General features: G+C 40.5%; 1 protein-coding gene across 11 annotated transcripts in view; it reads right to left on the bottom strand.

Annotated features, from left to right (window-relative positions):
* The window catches only part of ADAMTSL1 (ADAMTS like 1), an 815,531-nt gene that overhangs the window by 161,564 nt on the left and 631,313 nt on the right, over nt 1-22,654 (bottom strand). For 9 of the 11 annotated variants that reach the window (XR_009763308.1, XM_061630623.1, XM_061630631.1 and 6 more), the window contains 4 exons: nt 16,890-16,940; nt 10,912-11,116; nt 8,558-8,705; nt 3,545-3,629 (listed from right to left, as the gene is read on the bottom strand). Coding sequence is in view for 10 of the 11 variants with exons in the window: in XM_061630623.1 (XP_061486607.1) it covers nt 3,545-3,629; nt 8,558-8,705; nt 10,912-11,116; nt 16,890-16,940 (489 nt within the window). In the remaining variant the exon portion in view is untranslated. The remainder of the gene's footprint in view (nt 1-3,544; nt 3,630-8,557; nt 8,706-10,911; nt 11,117-16,889; nt 16,941-22,654) is intronic. The other 2 variants (XM_061630637.1, XM_061630640.1) reach the window with 1 other exon arrangement.

The raw sequence follows: 22,654 nt of genomic DNA, 5'->3' as shown, positions 1-22,654 counted from the left end.
CATGCTATATATTTGTTTTGGGGGGGGGTTGGTTGGTCAGCATCACTTTGCAGGGAGCTCAGGAACAGAATAAGGATAATGTTGTGTAACAGCTGTATATTTGGAGAAGAAAATTTAGATTCCTATAGAAACAAGGGCAAAAGATTCCCGTAATTAAGGGAGTCCACTAATACACTTCAACTGTTGATGAGAAAATGGTTTCTAATAACCAGAGGAGTGAAATTCTGAAATAGTTTCCTAGAACAGTCATGGGAGCTTACAATCTGATTGGTTTTAAAACTGTACTGGACAAATTTATGAAGTGTATTATATGATGCATTTAACTCTGATGGCTCAGTAGTGACCTGTTATGGTCAGGAAAGGCTTTTTCCTCCCATGACATTTAAGTGTTCTTTTTAAACCCACTATAAAAAAGCTGTTTTTTATTGACCTTTGCAAGTATAGCAAGAGCTGTGTGACAGCTACAATAACAGAGGAAGAACAAGCAAAGAATAACACAAAAAGAGAAACAAACAACTGAAAGAGGATCTTGCAGTCTAGTAACATCAGTTACACAAGCAGTCCATGGGACACATGTATCATTTGCTAAGTTAAGCATAGGGATGGGAGAAACTATCACATTTTGGTTTCTCTCCGTTACTCATTTTTCCAATCTTCAGTTCTCCACATTTCCACATCAGTTTGTGAATTTTGTTTTAAAAGTCCTCATGAAAATTCATCAATAATTTTGCCTGATTTTTGCAAACAATTTCCCCATATATAATGCATTTTATATATTTTCATGAATAAATACATTTTTACACACACTGTACCTTAACATATGCATTTTCATACGTATTTCTTGGCTGGAGAACTGCATGGCAACATTTGGAGAAGTGTGAATTGCAAAGGATGGCTGTGTTTCGGTTCACATATAATTTCTGAAAGCATGAATTAGGTATGTTCACCTTTACATGCAAACTGAATTGAATTTCTCTCCCCATCCTTAATGTATAACAAGCATTATTCCAGCTCATTGTTCCTCATACAGCAAGATGAGATTGTGAATAAAGGGTGCTTCCAGACGGTCACTATTTTCAGGTGGCATTCAATTATATATTGGCAAATTTAGCCTGCACTGTTAAATCTGATTTAGCACTCTTGTGCAATAAACTCACCTTTAATTTCAAGCTTTTTGCAATAAGGAGTGTGATGGGAAAATGCACCAAAAATTGAGGCAACACTATATAACCTCCCCACAAACAAATCAGAATGAATGTTTAGTAAATAGCTCATGTCATCTAACCCCCACCATCACACACACAAACCAGAATGAATGCTTTCCCAAATCAGGTTAGTTAATTTGTCCATTGCAGCTAGATCAAGAAATTTCAATCTCCATTCCCATATAGTGGGCCCTTTTTGAAATATTGTAACTATCCTAATTTGTATTCAGAGAGAATCAGAGATTTTAAAGCAATGAAGCTTGATTAAAAAGTGTTTATTTTCACTTAATGAATGCTTTTGTGCAGTGGAGCAATTTTAATCTACTCTGATGGGAGTACGGAGCTGCAATCTTTGTTATTCCACATATAAATGTTTGGAATAAAAGTGTGTGTTCATGTGTATGTACCTTTGGAGTCTGGGGTGCATTCAAAGGTTGGCAAAAATATTAGCTTCTTATTATGATGCATACAGTGGATCATTTGCTTGAATCATCTAGATGTACCCACCACCACCACAAGTGTTATTCTTTCCCCTTCAGGAAGGAGTGGGGAACCTTTTTCAGTCCAAGGGCTAGATATCCTTTTGGGGGCCACATGCCAATTGTGCATTGGGCCAGAGGAAGAAGTGGGTGGACCACCAGGTGTGACTCTTATCTGTGAATTATAAAAGCCAGAAGTTCTGGACAAGCAAGAGGCATTATCACAGTTCAAGGACACATTCCAGCCAGGCAAAAGCCCCTGAGAAGGGTGCGAAGCAGGGCCATTGAGGGGTGCAGCCTGGGACTAGAGGATGTGGGCTCAGAAGGACCATGGTGTGAGAAGAGTCCCAAGGGCCAGACCGAGAAGCCTGGATGGTCTAATTCGGCTCACAGACCTAAGATTCTTCACTCCTGCCTTTAAGTAGCCCTTAAGTAAGCCCTGCCAGTTTCAGTACGATGCAGTTTGCTTGGCCCTGTTCTTTTTTGTGCCGTGCATGGCCAAACTTCACATGCACCTGGGCAGTGTCTAATTGATTTATCAACTTTAAATAGCTGCTGGAGCTAGAATCTGGATCAGGACTATGGCATCCCCCCCCAGTGTTCTAAATTGAGTGGGAAGCCTGCACACTTACAGCAAGCTCCCCACTGCAGACTTTAGCCTTACAGCCTGTATGGAGGACACAGAATGGACAATGAGGACAAGACAGAGGGGGCAAGGCAAAGGAAGCAAGACTATTCTCTTCTCCCCATGCCTAAATAGGGTTTCCATGTTTCTGATCATTCTAACTTATTCATTTATTTATATTTTGTCCCACCCTTCAAATAAGTATCAGGGCAGGTAGAGAATAATAAAGTACAATTATAAAAAATTGTAATAAATCAACAGTGAGAACAGATAATCAGCAGCAAATACAATCATAATAATTATGTATTCATTACAGCAGCAAATAGCCATTCATAAAAACACGAGTGTGAGCCTGATGTCAGAATGTTGGTGCCAGGTGTGCCACTTGGGGAACGACATTCCAAAGTTGGCTGCCACCATGGAGAAGGCCCTTGTAACCTTAAGGACTGCGGCCTAATTTGTTATCTAATTTGTTAGTCTTGCAACATAGTACTTGGATACTTTGTTGACTGAGTAATTTAGTTTTTAACATTTCATTAAGCAAAATTTATTTCAAGTTGGAAAGCTTTTGGTATAGGCATCTGATGAACCCTGGGACTGCAGAAAAAAGCTTTGATCTTATGGACTCATGATGAATTCACCTGATGAATTGCTCTCAATAACATGGCTGAGAACTGACATATCTGTGATGAATGTATCATCTATCCTGGCTCTTAGGTAGTATGGGCTAGAAGGGGCAAGTTTTGCTGTGTGTGTGCTTTCAAACTAATGTGAAGGCTGAACCATACAGTTATATGAGAGGTTTGTACTACTTCAGCACCTAAACATTTGAGTCAGCTCTTATTCACTAGTTTACATGAACCAAAATAAATAAACTCAATCAGCATGCACAAAACCACTTCGGCTATGAGTGAAAATCAGTACAACTTGATTAAAAACCTCAGCTGCTACAAGCTTAGAAGGTCATAAAAATAAGCCCTCTGTGAATCAACTTACCCAGTCAGAGAGCTACACCATGTTGATTGTGGTTTAACTCTTCACAGAAGAAACAAATCAGCCAGGAACACTTTGAAATTGGGCAGGATTATGGGACATAGAATATATGCTAACTTCAATGGGATTTAAGTGTACTCCAGAATGTAATAAAATTCACCACATATAATTTTAAAGTAAAATACTATTTTAATGCATTGATCAGATTCTGACTAATCACACGTTCAGCAAGTTATACTCACGTTGGTTCTTCTGATACTGTTGTTCCCTCTTCCAGCTCCTGGGCTTGCTTGTACCATGGCAGTTTAGCTTCAACAGGAAGTTTTTCTGGGGGAATAATTACAGGGAAATAGGAAATATGCAACAATAGTATGATTTTGTAAATCAATCCACCTATTTTTCTGGGGGGGGGGGGATGCATTTATTTCATACTAGCAAAACACTAGTCATTATGATAGGCAGAGCATGTGGATAGTATTCTATCTCTGCAGATAAGATGCAATAAATCACTGTGGCCCAATTTGCACATAATGCTAAACCCTTGCATACTCTCCTGTCCTCTCCATCTCTGGCATGGTCATGGGAATATCAGAAGCTACCAGTTGTTTTAGATTAACAGTTTAGTGCAGGGGTGACTAACCTGTGGCATTCCGATTGTTGTTAGACTATAGCTCCCATCAGCTCCAGACACTATGGCCAATGGTCAGAGATGACAGGAGCTGTAGTCCAACAACGTCTGGAGGGTCACAGTTTAGCTGCCCCTGATTCAGTGTGTCATCCATCCTAAACTCTGGTTAATCTTAACTATGGTTAGTTGAAACAAGCCAGCTTCTATGGTTTGAAATTGGCTTGTTTCAATGAATCATAGCTAAGATAAACTAGAGTTTAGGCTTCAGATAACACTGCAAGCTAAAGTCAAAGCTAAAGCATCCAAACTACTCCTTGTGGATATATTGGAAGAAAGGGAACAGGGGGCAAGGTTGAGGCTCATTCTTATAACACCAAACTATGGTTTAGTATTACATCCGAACCAACCCTTGTGTTCTGCACAGTTCTCTTACAAGAATGTATTGGCTTCATAATGCAGAGCTCATGTATCTCCCCATAAGGGAAGCGTGAGATATTCTTTCCACTTCTTATAAGCAGTGGCAGGAAGTGGAAATGCACAGACATACCCACTTTCCACTGCTCCTTTTAATGTGCAAAATAGCCCCAAGTTCAGGTTAATGGGTCTTCTGATAAATTTATTTCTCCTTACTTTTTACAGCTTGAAAAAAATTATACTAAACTCCACCTTGATGGCTTATTATGGCATTCAAGAAAATCCTGAGATGATGAGTGACAGTTGAAGAAACAGGCAAATATTAAAATAGATCAGTGATGCCCTTCCAGTCAAAGCTTATCAGTTCATCAACTATGGGGATTCAAAGAATGAGCTGAATAATTTTCCTGTCATTTTTGATACAAAACAGTGCTGTTCTGTATTTGCCCTCCCAACCTCCAAAATCAGTCCCAAACATATACATTTAAAGTATCTCATATACTCACTTCGAGAGCCAAAAAGTGCTTCCTTGGGAATCTAAATCTGGATGTGGGTAGAGGAAGCTAGACCTACACTGGTCCTTTAAGGCTAGGCCTGAGGACAGCCAATGACAAACTGACAGCCTTGCACTGAAGGAATAGAAGACTGATCCTGGGAACTAATGACCTCTGCAGAGCTCACAGGAAGCTAATGCATTGCTCCTTACCTCTCTGACTACAACATGCTGCTGAAAATATGCTGTCACCTGGAAACACTATCACTTATGTAATCATTTCCTCCCTGATCTTCATAAGCCAGCACAACTCTTCATGGGATCTTCATTTAAAACCACTTGAGCAACAGTTTACAGTTCTCAAATCCAGACTTGTTAGAAACTATATATGAGTAACATGCAGTTATTGCTCTCATTAGAGTGTCTAATTCTGGGAGTAGACACTTGCAGTTATAGCATGCAGTTATTTATGAGAAAATTCAACAAATTGAAATGGCACTCATCCCAATGTGTTGTGTGTTTAATCCTAAATTAAGAACCCAGGGTCCAGGTGGAACACAGCATACATGCAAAGGCTTTTCTGGGCCTCTCACCAGTATCCCATTATGATGCTCTAAACCCCACTCTTGAAGGTTAGGAGAACTTCAGAAATGTCATTTTAACATATGAGGGGGATGCAGCCTGGTGTGAAAATTGGCAGTCTTCTATTTTGCAAGCAGAAGTGCCTTCTGCTTACACATGGACTGGGTGGTGGTGGTGATTTGGATCCCATAAGATAAAAGATTTACATGAAACCTATTGATGGTGGATGTAATCTAGGGCGGATATACAATAATTGTTGTTTAAGATCCCAGGACTTCTTCTAGACATAGAAGGCTGCCACATAGCAGAGCCGGAAATTTATATAAAACAAAACAAGAATCATCATACACTTGGTGCATTCAACTTTCTTTCATAGTCTTTTACATTTCTTGAACTATCAGTTGCAATCCTAGCAACTCACAGTGACTATAACTTGTAATCCTATTTTACATCTCCTGTGATGAATTTTCCTGGAGTAAATTTATGGCCAGGAGGACAAGTGAAGGAGGATAATAACGTTATTGTGCCCTCATTCCTTCCCAACAATTGCCTGCCAGATTTCTTCTCAGATATATTTAGTGGTATCATCTGATGATAGATATATGGCAACGTAGCTCTTAGCTTAATCTATACTTTACTGTGTTCATTAACTCAGATATGTAAAGAGATATTTCTGTTTATACACCGTATACTTATTTTTATGGTAATGGAAAGTCAGCCTTACTGCTTTTCTTTCGTCCTTTAAAAAGACTGTACAGCCTTGTAAAAAAAACAGATGGTGTTCTCCTGCACAGATGGCTGTGTAATGCCTGTAAAATATGGAGTGTATATGTATTGGGAGTCAGAGGAAAGGAGGCAGATTAAGTCCCATTCTGTTTACAAATGGTCAGGGCCAGCCTAAGACATGTTGCTGGCTGAGGTGGAAGAAAAAAAGACGTCCCTGCCAAGGCAAGTTGCATAGTATCCAAGGCTGGACACATTATTTTGGCATCTGAGGCAGACAATCCCAGAAGCATCTCTTCTTGGGAGTAAAATACAGTGATATTATTATTAATTAATATTAATATATAAAAGTAACACTTTGCTGACTTTTCATGACATGCAAAATACAATGATCTGATTTTACTTTGATCTGAGATGATACTAATCATTGTGTTTGCAAACACCATGGTATGGTATAACTTCAGACCCAAAGTAAAATGCTTGTGGCTTCAAGCATTAAAAATGAATATGAGGAAGCCCCTTTTAAGTAGGAACAGTGGCCTTTTACTAATCTATACCACATATAACCAGAGATGTGCAGGCAGTTCTTATATACTGTTGGTGTTTCAGTTACGCCTGGAGTGTTTACATTAGCAAGGATGGGACATTTAGTAATAGGAGTGGTAACGGTGGTGGCAGCAGCAGCAATTACTGTAGCATGGAAGGAAGCGTCTGTGACTAAAGGCACTTATTTACAAAATGGCACCAGCAGTATTTTCATGCAACTAGTTAAACCCCTGAAGCAAAGGTGGATCCTGTTCATTTAATAGTTATGAACTTTGGACAAGGTCAGTGGTTACAGCTTGCCCTCGTCACAAAGCTGCAATGAGGTGGAGAGCTGAAATGTGTAGCGTGCAGCTAGATCTTTGCTTTTTCTTTACATAAATACAAGCCCGGGAAATCTCAATTATCATCAGGGTCACAGCATGTGAGGAGGGGAAGTTTATCTCCTTCCTCCCCATTACCAATCCAGGCAAAATCATCCTCTGTAGCACCACTTTTTTAAAGACTCAACTGTGGGGGGGGGAACACCACCCCCACCTCCAGATTGTGGGTGGGAAGGCATAAATGTCCCCTCCCCATGTGCTGCAGTCCACTGAGAATCAGGACTCAAACCTGTCATTAATTAAAGAAATAAATTAAGCATAAAGTAGTTTGACCCTGAATCTACTGTTTTTTAACCTGTCTTGGCAAGAGTGACTAACCTGTGTCCCTTCAGACATTGTTGGACTCCTATTGCTATCAACCCCCAGTCAACATGGCCAATAGTGAGGGATGTAGCCCAGAAGCATCTGGAAGGCCATAGGTTAGCCATTCCTATGTAATGGAGTCATGAAAGGCCATGGGATCATTCAAATTAGGAAGTAGGGATCTTTACCATGTTTATTATGATTATTGGATAACCAGCAAAACAGCTCCAGATGGTGAGTATTCTGGGCCACTTATACATACATACATATCTATATCTATATCTATATCTATATCTATATCTATATCTATATCTATACCTATACCTATCTATTTATGCCCTCCACTTGGGCTGCCCTTGAACATGACTTGGAAACTGGTCCAAATGCAGTAGCCAAATTAGTGACCGGGGTTCCATTTAGATCTCGTTTATAACCCCCATTTTAAAACAGCTGCATTAGTTGCCAGAGCTTGTTTCTGGTTCCAATTCTAGGTGTTCACATCAGCATTTAAAGCCCTAAACAACTTAGACCCCCAATATCTGAAAGACCACCTCCTTCCCTACAGACCCTTTTGCGTGTTGAGATCAGCAGAGGATAGTGTTCGCCTGGGATATGGAATTCTCTGTCGCAGCTCCTAAGTTGTAGAATCCCCCCCCCCCACACAAAGGTGCATCTGGAACCTCCACTGTACAACTTTTGTTGTATGCTGAAGATGCACCTCTTCATCCTGGCCTTTGACACTTGAGAAATATATATTTTAGGGCCCTCTCTAGTTATGAATCTAATTTGTTTTAAAACTGTGTTTCATATTATTATGACCCACCCTGGGACTTTTTAGTGGAGGTAATTAATAATAATAATAGTAATAGTAATAATAATAGTAATAATAATAAGTGTATATACTAGCATATCTGTCTATCTATTTCTGCCACAAAGATAATCTAGTAGAATAAAACTATTATTCAAGTCCACATGTTCTTCCGTACCAACTCATGGCCCAAGTGTACGTTCAGGTGCTTGCATGGGCTCAGCCTTCAGAAAGTTGAACAATGTCCGCTCAAACTAAGCCTAAAGTAGCATATCTCAGAGATACAACTCACTGGTGTAATTCTCCTGCCACATGGGTGGAAAATACATTTACTTTGAGAGCGAGAAAAAAAAGCTTGCAAGACTTCTGTTGCCCTACCTTTGGGCTTGTAGCAAGGAGTGGGAACTATACATTCTTCTTTGATATGAGGCTTTGTTTTAGGAGTACAGCCACCAGTATGCATTCCCCTGTGATCAATGCACAGAACCACTCGGTATCTCAGGCCTTGGCCACATGTCACTGTGCACTAAAAAGGAAAACAATAAAAATTATGTGCATGAATAGCAAAACTCTGCCTCCTTTTCTAATCCTGATAGTCCTTATGGCCTATCAGCAACTAGGACCAGAATCACACCATCCACCTACCAGCCCACTGTATTTGTTGGCTTTCTGATCATGGTTTGTTAGGGAGAAACAAACCATGATTCTGGTTCATACATAACAACAACTCCTCTTCCTGGCTTATTGCTTCCACTTGCACCTGGGGAGGAGTGATGAAGGAGTGATAGGGAAGCTTTCACTAGCTTGCTGCTTCACTTCAACAAACCATTAACCATGGCTTATTGTTATGTGTAAACTGACCCTATGTGTGCTTTGTGTGTGACCAGCATTCTGATTTAGAGTGATCGTCACATGCAAACATAAGCATGTGGATTGTTTGTAAGTTTTTGGTAGTTAGGTTTATTTCTTATTTACTCACTCACTATATCAGCAACAGTTATTTGGCCTGCAGCCTCCTGTGGTTATGCTTACTAACATTTCCATCAGTTTCATCTCTAGTCCCTTCTGCTAAGCAGAGGCAAAGCACTTGAGTTTACTGGTTAATCACTAGTGTGATAGCAAGCTTTTGTTGGAATGGTGCATTATAAACAGTGGGACACTATTTTGGCTCTGTTCCTTCAACTCTCTACAGAGAGTTGATCTTTCTAAATTATATTTAAAACCCAAATGTTGTGAAGAATTCTTGTAGGAAATGTATTGATTGCTGCACAAATTTCCAGCAAAATAGTGTGAAGCAGTTATGAGGTAGACAAATGGATCTAGAAGTTATTGCACACTGTACTTATGAACCAAATGAGTCATTTCATATGCCTGGGAAATAACTTATTCATTAGGTTGTCTCGTAGAGCAATGGCATTCCTTCATCTTATTTTGCGTTAGGGTTAAAAAAAATATGGAAATGTTAGGTAAGATACTTCCTAGGGTCTGAATTGTAAATATGCAGTTATTACTTTATAACATACTTTTCATTATAGCATTTTATTGTCAATGAAAATTTAAAATTTAAACAAGCAGGGGTCATTATAAGCATTAAAGTTCTTCTGACTGATTATTATGGTTTGACTGTTGGCTTTATTCCAGGTAAGCAGGCAGTCGTCCAGAATCCTTGTTTTCTGGTCAAAAGGCACATTATAAATGCTGAAAAAATGTCTGTAGATAGCTTGATCCTCTCAGAGTATGCTTACGAATGGTATTCTGACTATATTATTTACATTTGACTGTTTTTAAAGATTAACCCACTAGGATCTTATGTTTGCATCTTGAATACATTTTCAAATTCAGCTCATTGTGGACCGGCCCCTACACTTTCACTCAGATTCTAAAGCTTTCCCTACTTGGCTTGATTTTATCTTCTCACTATCCTCAACATTTAGAGAAAAGCAAAGGCTCTGGCAGGGCCCTACATAATAAAGGATCATGTGTAGCAGACACCACTTATTTCACAACTGGAGTAAAGAACCAAATTTTGAAATCTCAGTGGTTATGCCTCATATGCCACTTGTTTTCTTCTGATAGTACTCAACCTTGGAACATCCATTATTTCAGTGGGTCTCCTGATGCTTGTAGAGAAATAGCCTACATATGAGTCATAAAATTAGGTCATGCTGTCACAGCAAAAATGTAACTTATCTACTGATGTAATGTATGAACCAGGCACACTTAGTCAACCATGATGGCTGAAACTGTTCTGCTCCTCTACAACTTGCACCAGTGCCAACATGCTGTCCTCTAGAAATTGTTGGATTACAATTCCCATCATCTCTTAATATTCTCATGCCTCTCCAGGATCTACACTGTGGTATGCATGTGTAGCAATTTTGTTCTTAGTGTGATACTACTTAAAAACTCTTCACAATTTGTGGAAAGATGGCTATCTGAAACCTCACAACTGGAAAAATGACTATTCTTATGAGATAATGGACAATCGTTAAGTTCTGCACTATGGGAAAGTTTAAAGGAGTCTCTCCACAGGGAGTTGATCTCAGATAATTATATTGCAACAGTGGTCTAGAGAGTGGCTAGGGGCCTCCATACTTTTCATAATGGTTAATCTTTCCTTGATCATTCCTTGTTAAGCACATTTGCTGAAAGCATCACAAGTATTTATAGAATGGAGAGGATTAATTTGCAATACATTAAGGTAATGTGCATGTATTTAAGAATGCAGTTACCGGAGACCACTCCTGAGCCAACCATTTAGGACAATCAAAAATGTTGCAGGGCTGGACAATGGGCATCTTTGGAGTGTACATGCACTTCCACTCCTCCACAGAGCTGACAAGCCCCTGGATGTCCTCTTCCACGCAAGAGACTGTGCGGCTCTGAATGCCTCCTCCACAAGAGGAAGAGCAGGCAGTCCATGGAGTGCTTTCCCACCTGCAAAACAAGATGTTAGTCATGGAAAAGGCAGAGTACCTGAGCTATCTAACTCAATATACCTTATTATATATTGGCATTTCAGCAGAAAAGCACAACCATTACTGATCCATCAGCAACTATTTCTCCTCTTAATGACCAACAAGGAATGATTTAGCTGCTGAGTTTGCCGCATGACATGAAGGGAAAAAATCCATGGTAAAACCATGGATTCAGTATGCTATGGCAGGCGTTGCCAACCTTTATGGGCCTGTGGGCACATTTGCAAACAGGAGAAACTGTCATGAGCATCACACATGCCTTGTGCCCAAGCACACACTGCAACTGAATTATATTGGCTACAATACAGTGATTCCTTCAAGCCTAATTTCAGTAGGGGGAAGGACATGGGGAGGGGACCTTGAAGGCCCCAAGGAATGCCTCTGTGGGTACATGCACACCTGTGGTTACTGGGTTGGCAACCTCTGTGCTATGCGATTTGCCTTGCACTGCAAAAGTAAAAGTAAAATGTCTCTTGTCAGTAGACATACTTGAGGAATGTGTTCTGTTATAACCAGTTCCACTGTGGTAGCGGCTGTGTTAGTCCCTTGTAGCAAAAGCAACAAAGAGTCCTGTAGTACTCTTAAAACTTTGGATGTAGGTTCAGTGCAATCACTTGTGGCCTGTGCCAAGACAAAGGATTTGTAGCACATTATATTATTAGCTTACCAATGCCAAGTTGTCTATGTGATCAACTGTTTTGTGAATTACCATCTTTAATTACATAATTATCACCATCTGTGCTTTCCTCTGACCTCACTCTTTATAACCATCACTGCCACCATGAATGTATCTATACCGGTCACTCAGGATAATACTTCATGCATTTGATGGAGTGAACTGTAATCCATGAAACTTATGCTGTAATAAATTTAGTAGTATTTAAGGTGCAAGATTCCTTGCTGTCTTTGAGGAATGTGGCTTCTCTGAATTTGATGTGAATTGACCTGATCTGCATTTCCTGGACTAATGTGTGGATGAGAACGCCGTTATCATTTGGATTTTCACTTTTCTGAATTTTGAGATATAGTTTGTGACTCATAAAAGTATCAAAATACATTTTAAAATGCATATTCTAAGATAAAATGCATTTGGAAATGCATACACTGAGATAAAAAAATCCACTTAAATGGGTAATTTACTATTAAATATGTATTTAAATATATATTTTGATAAAGATTTTTGTAAAAAAAGTTCTGCAGATGAATGCAGAAATGGAATAGAACGGACTGATGAATATGTAAAAGTCTGACAGACTGGAAAGAGCCTGATCCATCCATACCTATTTATCAGCAACAGCTATCGTATGAGATTAAAGAAAAACAAAGATCAGCTTAATTGAGTGCTTATTGGCAGAAAGAGCTAGTCATGGAAGCTATATGATGGAGTTATGACTCCTATATGATATGTGTGCTATTATCATAAAAATATAAAGATTATGTAAAAATTCATCCTTAGAGAATTGTAGAAGGAATGTGCAGCAGAAATCATGTTAACAACCAAAAATATCCCTACCCAAGGAAAGTAACTTTTCCATTTGTAACTACTGAAACTACTGTAACTACTGCTGTTTCACATAAAGAGTTCTCCGGTACTCCATTAAAACAAAATTCCAATATTTAATTGCTACTACTTAAATCAGTAATTCAGCAGCTGAAGACAGGCAGGAATTTGCCCTCCAGCCTTTTGCTTAATATAAGACATTGGTCATTAAGTTTTTCTTAAGGTTTCTATGCCTTTCCAATTACAGGTTTCTTCAGTGGAATAGAATAGAATAGAATAGAATCTATCTATCCAGCCATCCAGCTATCCAGCTGATCAGTTTATACCAGAACAAATGTGCAGTTTTTCCTTATTTATTTGCATACTGTATAGGCAACTTCCCCAAGCCACCTTTTATCAGAGATAGCACATTCTCCCAATATTCAAACTGAAAGATATTGCTGTTTGGAAAATGCAGCTCTTGCAGTCTGGGATGTGATAATGGTGTGAGTGTCACAGATTCCTACTGGGCTCTGCCCAAGCAGCCACCAGCAACTGCACCACACAGCGGTACTGTGCTCAGAGTGCAAGGAGAGGGCTTGGCAGGGGAGCTGAAGCAGATTAGTCTCCAGGCTGTCTCATGGCAGCAAGCTCTCTGGCTCAAGGCTTTAACTCAAAGGTCAGCAATTAGAGGGCTGTCTTGGGAAGGGAATGAATGGTAGTGGGCTATGGCTTCAGTTTTTAATCCACTCCTCATGTAACCTGCTAACAAGTCCAGTTATTGCAGCTGCAACTCCCTCCACATCTATCTACCACTTTTGTGTTGGCATGAGGGTGGGGAGAGAAAACAGACACCTTTTCCTTGAAGGGCTGGAATTGGCCCAGCAGCCTATGGTTGCTAATTCCTACTTCAGCTAGACTCAACAGTCTTGTTCAAGCAACTTCCCAGCTCACATATACACTCAATGCATGCATGCAGCATACTTGTAGTCACAGCCCCAATCACCACCGACATCTGTGCAGTGAGCTGGGCACCTGCAAAATGAGTGCAGAGGCTCCATGCAAGTGGGAACTTTGATCAGAGACGCTTCCCTACTGGATAGAGAGCCCATGTGCATACTAGGGCTGTGCTAGAATCCTGCCCAATTCAGATTTGGTACTGATTTCCCATTAATTTGCTTATTCTCATTTTCTCAATAATTGAAGATTGGATTTTAATGAATTGAATTTCTGTGGCTAATTTTGAAAATAGCCTTTTTTTTTTTACAAAAAAACCTGTCTCTAAAGTATCCATTTTAAGAATGACAATTTATCAAAGTTTCCTTTAAAAATACCAATATTTCTTTCAAAATATCAACATTTTAAAAGGCAATATCTACATTTCCTTCAAACTATTGATATTTCCTTTAAAAATATCAATATTAATATCAGTATTTTTCCCAAGCAAGCCCCCCCCCCGATCAGTAAAAGCAACAGCTAGTGGATAAAGAATGATCTGGAATTGATACCAGGTTGACAGAATGCTTTCGAACTGGCACTGGCCAATGGATCCCATCCCTAGTGCATACAGCTGTAAATACACAGACTTCCCTTTTCAAACACTTCACTGAATATGTGGGTGTTGATGGCAGTAGTCAGTAGCATGATCCCATCTCCCTGTCCACACATTGATTGGATGCATGGGAGGATGTTTGAACAGGGTTACTGTCAATGTGAAACCAACAAAGGATTTAGCCTGTAATTCTAACCCCACTTTCCTGGGAGTAAGCCCCACTGAACTCAGTAGGATTTACTTCAGTTTAGGGATGGGCTAATCTGTCAGTTTCAGTTTCTCATTTTTCCATTCTTAAATTCTCCACACTTCCATATCTGTGTTTTTTTTTTTAAGACCTTGTAAAATTTCAACATTTTAGTGCAAAGTTCTTCTAATAAGCACATTTTTGTATGCAGTTTCTTCTAATATACACATTTTTGCAAAGCAATTTCCCCTAATACAATGCATTTTATATTTACACTAAAATATGCATTTTAATGTATACTTTACCCTAGTATATACATTTTTGCACACATTACTTGGCTGTAGAACTGCATTGCAATATCTACAGAAGTGCGAATTTTGAAGGATGGCTCTGTTTTGGTTCACATCTTGTTTTGGAAAGTGCAAATTGGGTAGCTTTGCCTTTAAATGCAAACTCAAATGAATCCCCCCCCCATCCCTGCTTTTGGTTAGAATTTTGCTGTAATTCAGTTTCAGCTCCCATGCAAGCTGTCTTTGCAGGCTGACTGAGCATTTTGTTGACTGTGGGGAGAAGCAAGCAGAGCCACAATCTCCTACAACACGACAAATTTAATTCTCTGTTAAGTATGGGGCTGGTTATCATGTTAGCGCTTGTGAATAGGTGTTTGCAAAACATCTGCTAAATTATGGTAAGAGCACACCTTGAACTGATTGTCTAGATAACTCTATATGTGTGCAGAGTGGATTCCAGAATCAATCTGGCAAAAATTAGGTATTTTGAAATGGGATCTACTCCCTTCGAGATCAGTAGACAAATTTCATATTGCCTATTATTACACAGCTAGAATGATAAATTTGACAAGTTAAGTTAGGGAGCAAGCCCATTGAAAACAGCAGGACTTGCTTCCAAATCAGCATGCTTTGGATTGCACTATAAAACATTTTTTTGGCAGCTATTGCAAATTACACCATTCAGTAATAAGGTCATGGCAATAGAAACAACAGCCATGGTTGTAGGCAAGGAACACTGACCTACTCTTCCACTGTCCTCTCATGCCAACTTCTCACATTATGCTTTTTTACACTTGCTTTTTAAAGCAGTGCAAACATAAATGTGACTGCAGCAAATGTATGCATCATACAAGCACATTTGTCATTGAGCCAGGATTAGTTATGCTGCCAAAGGAAAGAAAACTAGGTTTGCTGTTGCGTAAGATGTGAACTATCCCTCACTCCGTGAAAGTAGGTGGTCTGCAATGTTCTCCAACCTTACATTTCAGATCTGGGACAAACTATAGGCCTACTGCTGGCTGTTTGGGACAAGTCATTAAATGAATGGATCAAGAAAACCTTTTAGTTACTATCAACAATACCAGCTTAAACTGAACCAGGAGCAGATTTATATTTCAAATTATAGTTCCAAGACCAAAGAGAAGATCCTGCTTGTACACTGACACACTTCTTTGGAACTGCCCCAATTGTAGCAGTTTCTGAACAACAGTATAGCAGAGTAATTTTTATATTTTCAGTTAATTTGCACTCCAATGACAAATGGAATTATGTACTGGATGATTAGTGTAGCCTTTCATTTTAACAGTCACTTTAACCACAATAGGATAATACACGAACACAAACACACAGATGTTACTCCCCAATCAAGCTTGTAATTGGCTGAATGCTTCAATAATTGAGTTCAAGGTTGCCTCTGAATGAATGCACAGAAGCAAATATTTGCATAAGTAACATCAAGAAGCCAAAAAGAATTAAATAAAACTCCTCAATTTGGCAGTTGTTGAACAATAAGGCCTTAGTCACTAAATTCTCGTATAACAAGCTTTCACCCAATTAAGATTCATCTATGTTGCTTAAAAGATGAACATGTGTAATGTTAGTAATAATGCCACACAATCATACAAAAATGCCAAAAGCTGTCAAGAAATATGGATTGAGACAATGCCTTTTATTGGCCAAACCAGCAATCTATGTTAAAAACTGAAGCTGCTATGATTTCTTTAGTTTATTGTCTTGTTTATAATTCAATGTCAGCATTTTGATTTTGAATATATTATGTGAAGTTAATTCTGAAATACACAGACACTGTTTATTGTTATAAAATTTAACCTTCAATAAACTGCCTTTAATCAATCGATTGTAAATGCCATTGTGAGTCAGATTCAGTTAAAAATATGTCTCTCCATGTATCAAACTTGTGCCCATTGTCACATGGAGAAAAGGAAGGGTGAGCAAGACCTTGATATTTTATCTCAGTCTCAATTGGACATTTCAGTGACAAGACTCTTTGTATTGTGTGATGGACGATTATTCTATGTGAAAGACCATGACAACAGAAATTCAACTGTTAGTATCTTAGCTGTACAGAAAGCAAAAAGCAGTGCAGAAAACAAAACACAAACCAGTAGACCCAGTACATGTTTGCCACTCTCTATTAAGAATATCAATCAACCACAAGCACATATGTGAACATTTGTTAAATGGAGTATGTGGTTTACATACCGAGGAAGAGGATGGTAGATGTCATAGGGCATGATCTGCTTGTATCCATCACTGTTAGGAACAATAATGCCAACCCTCTGAGTAGAAGGTACACACAATAAAATAAACACTAAATGATTACATTATAAAAAAACATAACATTAAATAATCTAAGTCATTCTACTCAAGCTGCTAAAAATCTAGATTCAAAGCATAAGGAGGCAAGCAACTAGACATTGCCACTCCTCAAAAGATTTCATGAACCAGTTGATTAACCTAGCAGTTAATATGACTACCACAATACAAACTGATTTATCTACTAAATGCACAGCTGAGTTATGTTCCCTAGAATTAAACTGAACTCAACAGAGTAAAGAGAGAGAGATAATGAATATGAGCTGCATGTATTTGTGGGAAAGGGGTGCAGAACTTGTGGCCCTCTCGATATGTTGGACTTCAGTTTCCATCATCCCTGGGTCTGGCTGGGGCTGATGGAAGCTGGAGTCTAACAACATCTGGACATCAACAGGTTCCTCATCCCTGGTGTATGGAAAAGAACAGTTCTCTTCTCTTATCAACGACAAATGGTACAGAGTTATTCTACCCCAAAAACAAAGCTGAAAAACTGAATGTTAAATACATTCTGAGGAAATTCTGAGGAAAAATAGACTTGATCATCACTATTTGTTGAAAAATAAATTACCCTTAATTGATCACTAGGATTTGATTATAACATCTCAACAAGATGGAAGAAATGTTGTCATATTTGCTCTAACCATAATGTTGAAGAATGTTTCCACATATTACCTTATGCATCAAAGTTAATGGGAAAACAGGAAGCACAAACAGGAAATACCTCAGTGATATTGCATGATAGTGATCCTACTAGTCTACACCATCTAACATCAATCATAGCTTGTATATGCATTGTTGAATATGTGATTTCCATATTATCAGTGCTATAATTTAAAACACCAATCCTGCACATTTCTATGGAAGCACGTTTATGACATCACAGCTCATTAGCTTACACACCCCATTGATAAACCCAAATATCTGGTCTTGAGAAATGAATATGCAAAACAAGAACAACAACAACCCTCCTGCACCATTTGAGAGACAAAATTATGTATTGTAACTTATCACTTCCCAGCAAAAGATTAAAAAAATAGCATAATTTGTGCTTAGGTACTTGTTAGGATCTTTGCTACTTGCAGTTGCCATCAGTGGGTACATCTGCATGAGATGGAGCTGATTTGTTGGTTTGGTGCTTCAAATGCAGTGAGGAGCCATATTGTTGTGAGACAAATCCTTAGCCTTACTATGTGGCCAGTCAAGAACCCAGAGCACAAAGCAAAACACAGGTTTAACCATTTTGGCCAACTGCAAGGCAATTTCAGTCCCTGACAACCTGAGCCATTGCTACAGAAGTCATGAGACACCACTCAACATTTTTCATTGCTGCACCAACAGCAATGTTTGTACATTCAGTGCTTTAATTTAATTCAATTTAAATAAATAAATAAATGGTCAACAGATGACCAGGGTCATTTTCCTCCCTCAGAGCCGGCAGAGCAATCCAAGTGCCGGGCAGCCGGCAGAGAGGGGGCAAGCAGAAAAGGAACCAGCTGAACACTCCACAGGATCCTCTTCCTGCTCAGGAGCCACCAGCTCCATTGGGAGCCCACGCATGAGCTGGCTGGAAAACACTGGCTCCAGCAGACAGACCTCCCAGGGAGTAAGTGCTCTCCGTAAGCCTGAATGGAAAATAAATTATTTTACTCCACTGGTGGAATTTGAAGGCGGATTGGGACCTGGGGGAGGGGTCTCCATGCAAGAAGGATCTCACGTAAGTCCCCCCGAGGCTCCTCCCCCACCATGCCTCCAGAATACCCCATTTGGGGGCCTTCCAACGGCTTCCACTGAGCCTCTTTCTGCTGGGCTGGCTGTCCCTGGGACTGCCGGTAGCACCTAGCAGAGCCACATCTCCACTGTGGTGAAGGGCTGCTGCTGGCAGAGGCCGGCGGAGGAAGTGCAGCTGGGTACCTCCCAGCACTGCTGGCGATCCATGGCATCCAACTCGCCCCAGCCCGGCAGAAGGGTGAGTTGGATTGTGCCCTAATTCAGTAAACTCCACAACAAACGTGATCTAGTAGAGTTATCAGGGGAGTGTGGCCACAAAGTGCTCTTCTTGGAAAATTTCATTCAGGGCAACCAGGGTCACTGGGCAGGTTCAGACTCCTCATCCATCCAAAAACACTTCCAAAACAGAACTGCTAATCTGTGCCTATGTCACCAGAAAGTCCCACAAGCCTTCAATGATCCACCATTTGATGGGCTTGCCTAAATGTCTACTCTGATTGTGATGGTCTATTTACAGACTTTATATAAAAATGAAAAATGGAAGATGTTACAGACTGTACCAGAGATGTCACAAAAATCAAACACCACCTACCAAAGCATCCCCATCTCCACTGCAATGTGTAGCAGGTTTGGGGCTATAACACTCCCAGTCTGTTTTCCTTGGAGCCAAAAATACACAGCATTACGGCACCAAACCACATAGCAAGTACTACATCACATGGGTAGCAAGTACTATATCACATATGTTATGCAAAAATGCACGTTAAAGCAAGGATGGGGATTTTTTGTTACAGGGAGGCCGTTTTTGATTGTCTTTCTGGTATATCATAACATTTTTTATTTTATTTATTTATTATTAAATTTATATCCTACCCTTTCTCTCAGAAGGACCCCAGGGTGGCAAACAAGTGACAAAATGCTAAAAAAATTCTAAAACATCTGAAATACAAAGCATCTTAAAAAACATCTTTAAAAAAATCTTTTAAAACCATTTTTAAAACAACTCAAAAACAATTCCAACACAACTGCAGACAGATCAGAGCTTGGAAAAGTTACTTTTTTTGAACTACAACTCCCATCAGCCCCAGCCAGCATGGCCACTGGATTGGGCTGATGGGAGATGTAGTTCAAAAAAGCAACTTTTCCAAGCTCAGACTGGGATAAGGTCTCTACTTAAAAGATTTGTTGAAAGAGAAAGGTCTTCAGTAGGCACAGAAAAGAAAACAGAGATGGTGCCTGTCTAATATTTAAGAGGAGGGAATTCCAAATAGCAGGTGCCACAACATTAAAGATCCGCTTCCTATGTTGTGTGGAATAGACCTCCTGATGAGATGCTATTTGCAGGAGGCCCTCACCTGCAGAGCTCAGTGATCGACTGGGTATATAAGAGGGTTGTGGTGTAGCAGTTGCAAGTACTCTTGGATGAAACAGATTATCTTGACCCATTCCAATCTAGGTTCAGGCCTGGTTATGGGACCGAATCAGCCTTAGTTATACTGACAGATGACCACAACCCTCTCAATCATCTTCCCTAAAAATGGATATTTGTGACCAGGTGGTAGCTATCAAAAACCAATGGGTGGCTGGGACCACTTCCTCCTGCAAAGACATATTGACCACACCCTAGATCCACTCAGTCATACCTCCTCAGCAACCTTTAATAAGCCAAGAAGGGCAAGGATCAAGAAGACACATTGATGGCTGCATCATCACAAGGACCTTGTCCATGTCATCATGTGGCATCAACTGAAACTAATCTCAAGAATTTGCAGCATACGTTGCACTGGACACCTCACTTGGGGACTACAATAAATGTGGAGGGGGTGTCACAATTGCTACAAAGGTGAGCAACTTTACCTTTGAAGTGCCTTGCAAACAATTAATAGTAGGCTTCCAAATAGTCTAAAATTCCATTTCCTGCAGCAGATGTTAACAGATCCGACAATATGAAAAAACTCAACTGGACAGTTACTTGAGAATGTGATGGAGACAGAAAAATGGGCCTTCTTCATTGCCCTCACCACCACACAATGGGCATGGTTATGTTGTTTCATGCATGCCTGGTCAGCCTCACAGTATGTCTTTTGCCTCTTGCACTCTATTGGTCATCCGGCCTTAGTTCACTGGTGTACCAAGGTGCAATATGATCTCCACAATGCCAGAGATGGCACTCAGGAGCAGCCATGTCAAAAGCCCGACATGTCTCATTGTTCCACAGTGTGATGGTTTTCAATAGGGTCATCTTCTCTATCTATTGGATCCCCCCCCCCTGGATTTGGGAATCCATTGGTCTCCGGCAACAGACTATCTTAGTCTGTCCACCACCCTGCAGGGCAGAATCAGAGCTGTAAGTCCAAACTTCATCAGGAAGTGATCTGATCTTGACAACAGGATGCCATCCACCACCCATCTCCAAACCACCCCTTCCTCCAACTGGAGCAAAAACCAAATTGAGGGTGTGCCTATGGTCATCATGGAGGCCATGAGGTCCTGAGCTAGAGCACTAAAGGCAGCCTCAGCATGGATACTGAAATCACCCAGAATGTTTATTTGGGGCTCCTCCAAAACCACAGCCAAGATGGCTTCCACCAGCTCAGTCAGAGAAGCTGCTGAGCAGCAGGGTGGATAATACACCAGCAGCAACCCTAGTTTACTCTCTCCTTGGCCAAATGCCAGGTGCAGGCCCTCACAGCCCTCTCCAAGACAGAGTGGTTTCTTGATGGAAGTTCTGTGGACCACAGCAACTCCCCCCACCTCCATCCCTGCAGCCTGTGCTGTGTTGTACCAAGTATCCAGGTGGATACTCCTCCCAGATCTCAATAATACACACCACATCAAATCATGGATGAGTGTGTTCTTGCTGTGTATCAATCTGACGTGAAAGAACAGCACACCCAGGCCAGTGGCACAGCAGATGAGCAACCAGAAGCCCATCCATGGGAGGAGTGGGAATGAGGAACAAGGTATAAATAGCCTTGGTGGCTCATCACCTCCCCATGGCTATACCTACCTCTACCCATGATTACTGAAATTGGGGTGGCATCACCCATGTCCCTCTATCCCAAGACTTCCCCCAAACACATGATATTAACAACAGCAACCTGCTAACAAAATCTACCAGAACCACTTATCCCAATAGTCTTCTGAGAGAATTGGGAGCAGTATTGCTAGAACTACACCAGTTCCACCCAATACCTTTCACACCAGACACATATACTCCCTCCCACCTCCATCTCACACCCAGGGAAGGCCAGCCTTCTACTAGTTGCAGACTCTCCTTGTGAAAGGCATTTAGCAACTTTCTCCTATCATACAGATTCTCACTCTGCACAGGAACTATACATGCACCTTATCCTCTCCTCACTATCCAACCTCCTCTAGATTGGAAAAAAATAGAAGGGAAGGTAGCATCTTCATCCTTGGGACCCCATACGGGACAATCCCCATGGGGCAAATTCCTTTAGTGTTGCCCCTTCGGTGGCGACCGTGGCAGCAGCAGACTCACCTCCCAAGGGTTCTGGGCTTTTATGCCCCCTGACTCAGCCAGGAACTGATGCAAGAGGCTGCAAGGTTGAGTGAAGCATCTCTCTGGACTCAGGGCCAGGCAGGGGGTCCCAATCCTTACAGCACTTACCAGGGACTTCAGTTGTCTCAAGAGACAGCAACCCAAGGGGAGCAAGCAAAGCACCCAGATGCCCAAGTACTCACTCCCAGGGCAGGTCTTTCCCAGTCCCCCATATGCTCCAGCTCTTAGAAACTCATTTTATAAAACATGTTGTGGCGCAACGCTTGCAGGAAGTCTCCATGACTGTACACACATATATATTGCTTGCTTACCAATGTTTATTGTGTCAAACCCTCACAGCAAAAGAAAACAATATTTTTAAGCTTTGGATTTCAGATCATCTAGCAGCATTCACATA

This window comes from Rhineura floridana, chromosome 1, assembly GCF_030035675.1.
Source record: "Rhineura floridana isolate rRhiFlo1 chromosome 1, rRhiFlo1.hap2, whole genome shotgun sequence".
Taxonomy (NCBI): domain Eukaryota; kingdom Metazoa; phylum Chordata; class Lepidosauria; order Squamata; family Rhineuridae; genus Rhineura; species Rhineura floridana.
This window is presented reverse-complemented; position numbering and strand designations above follow the sequence as displayed.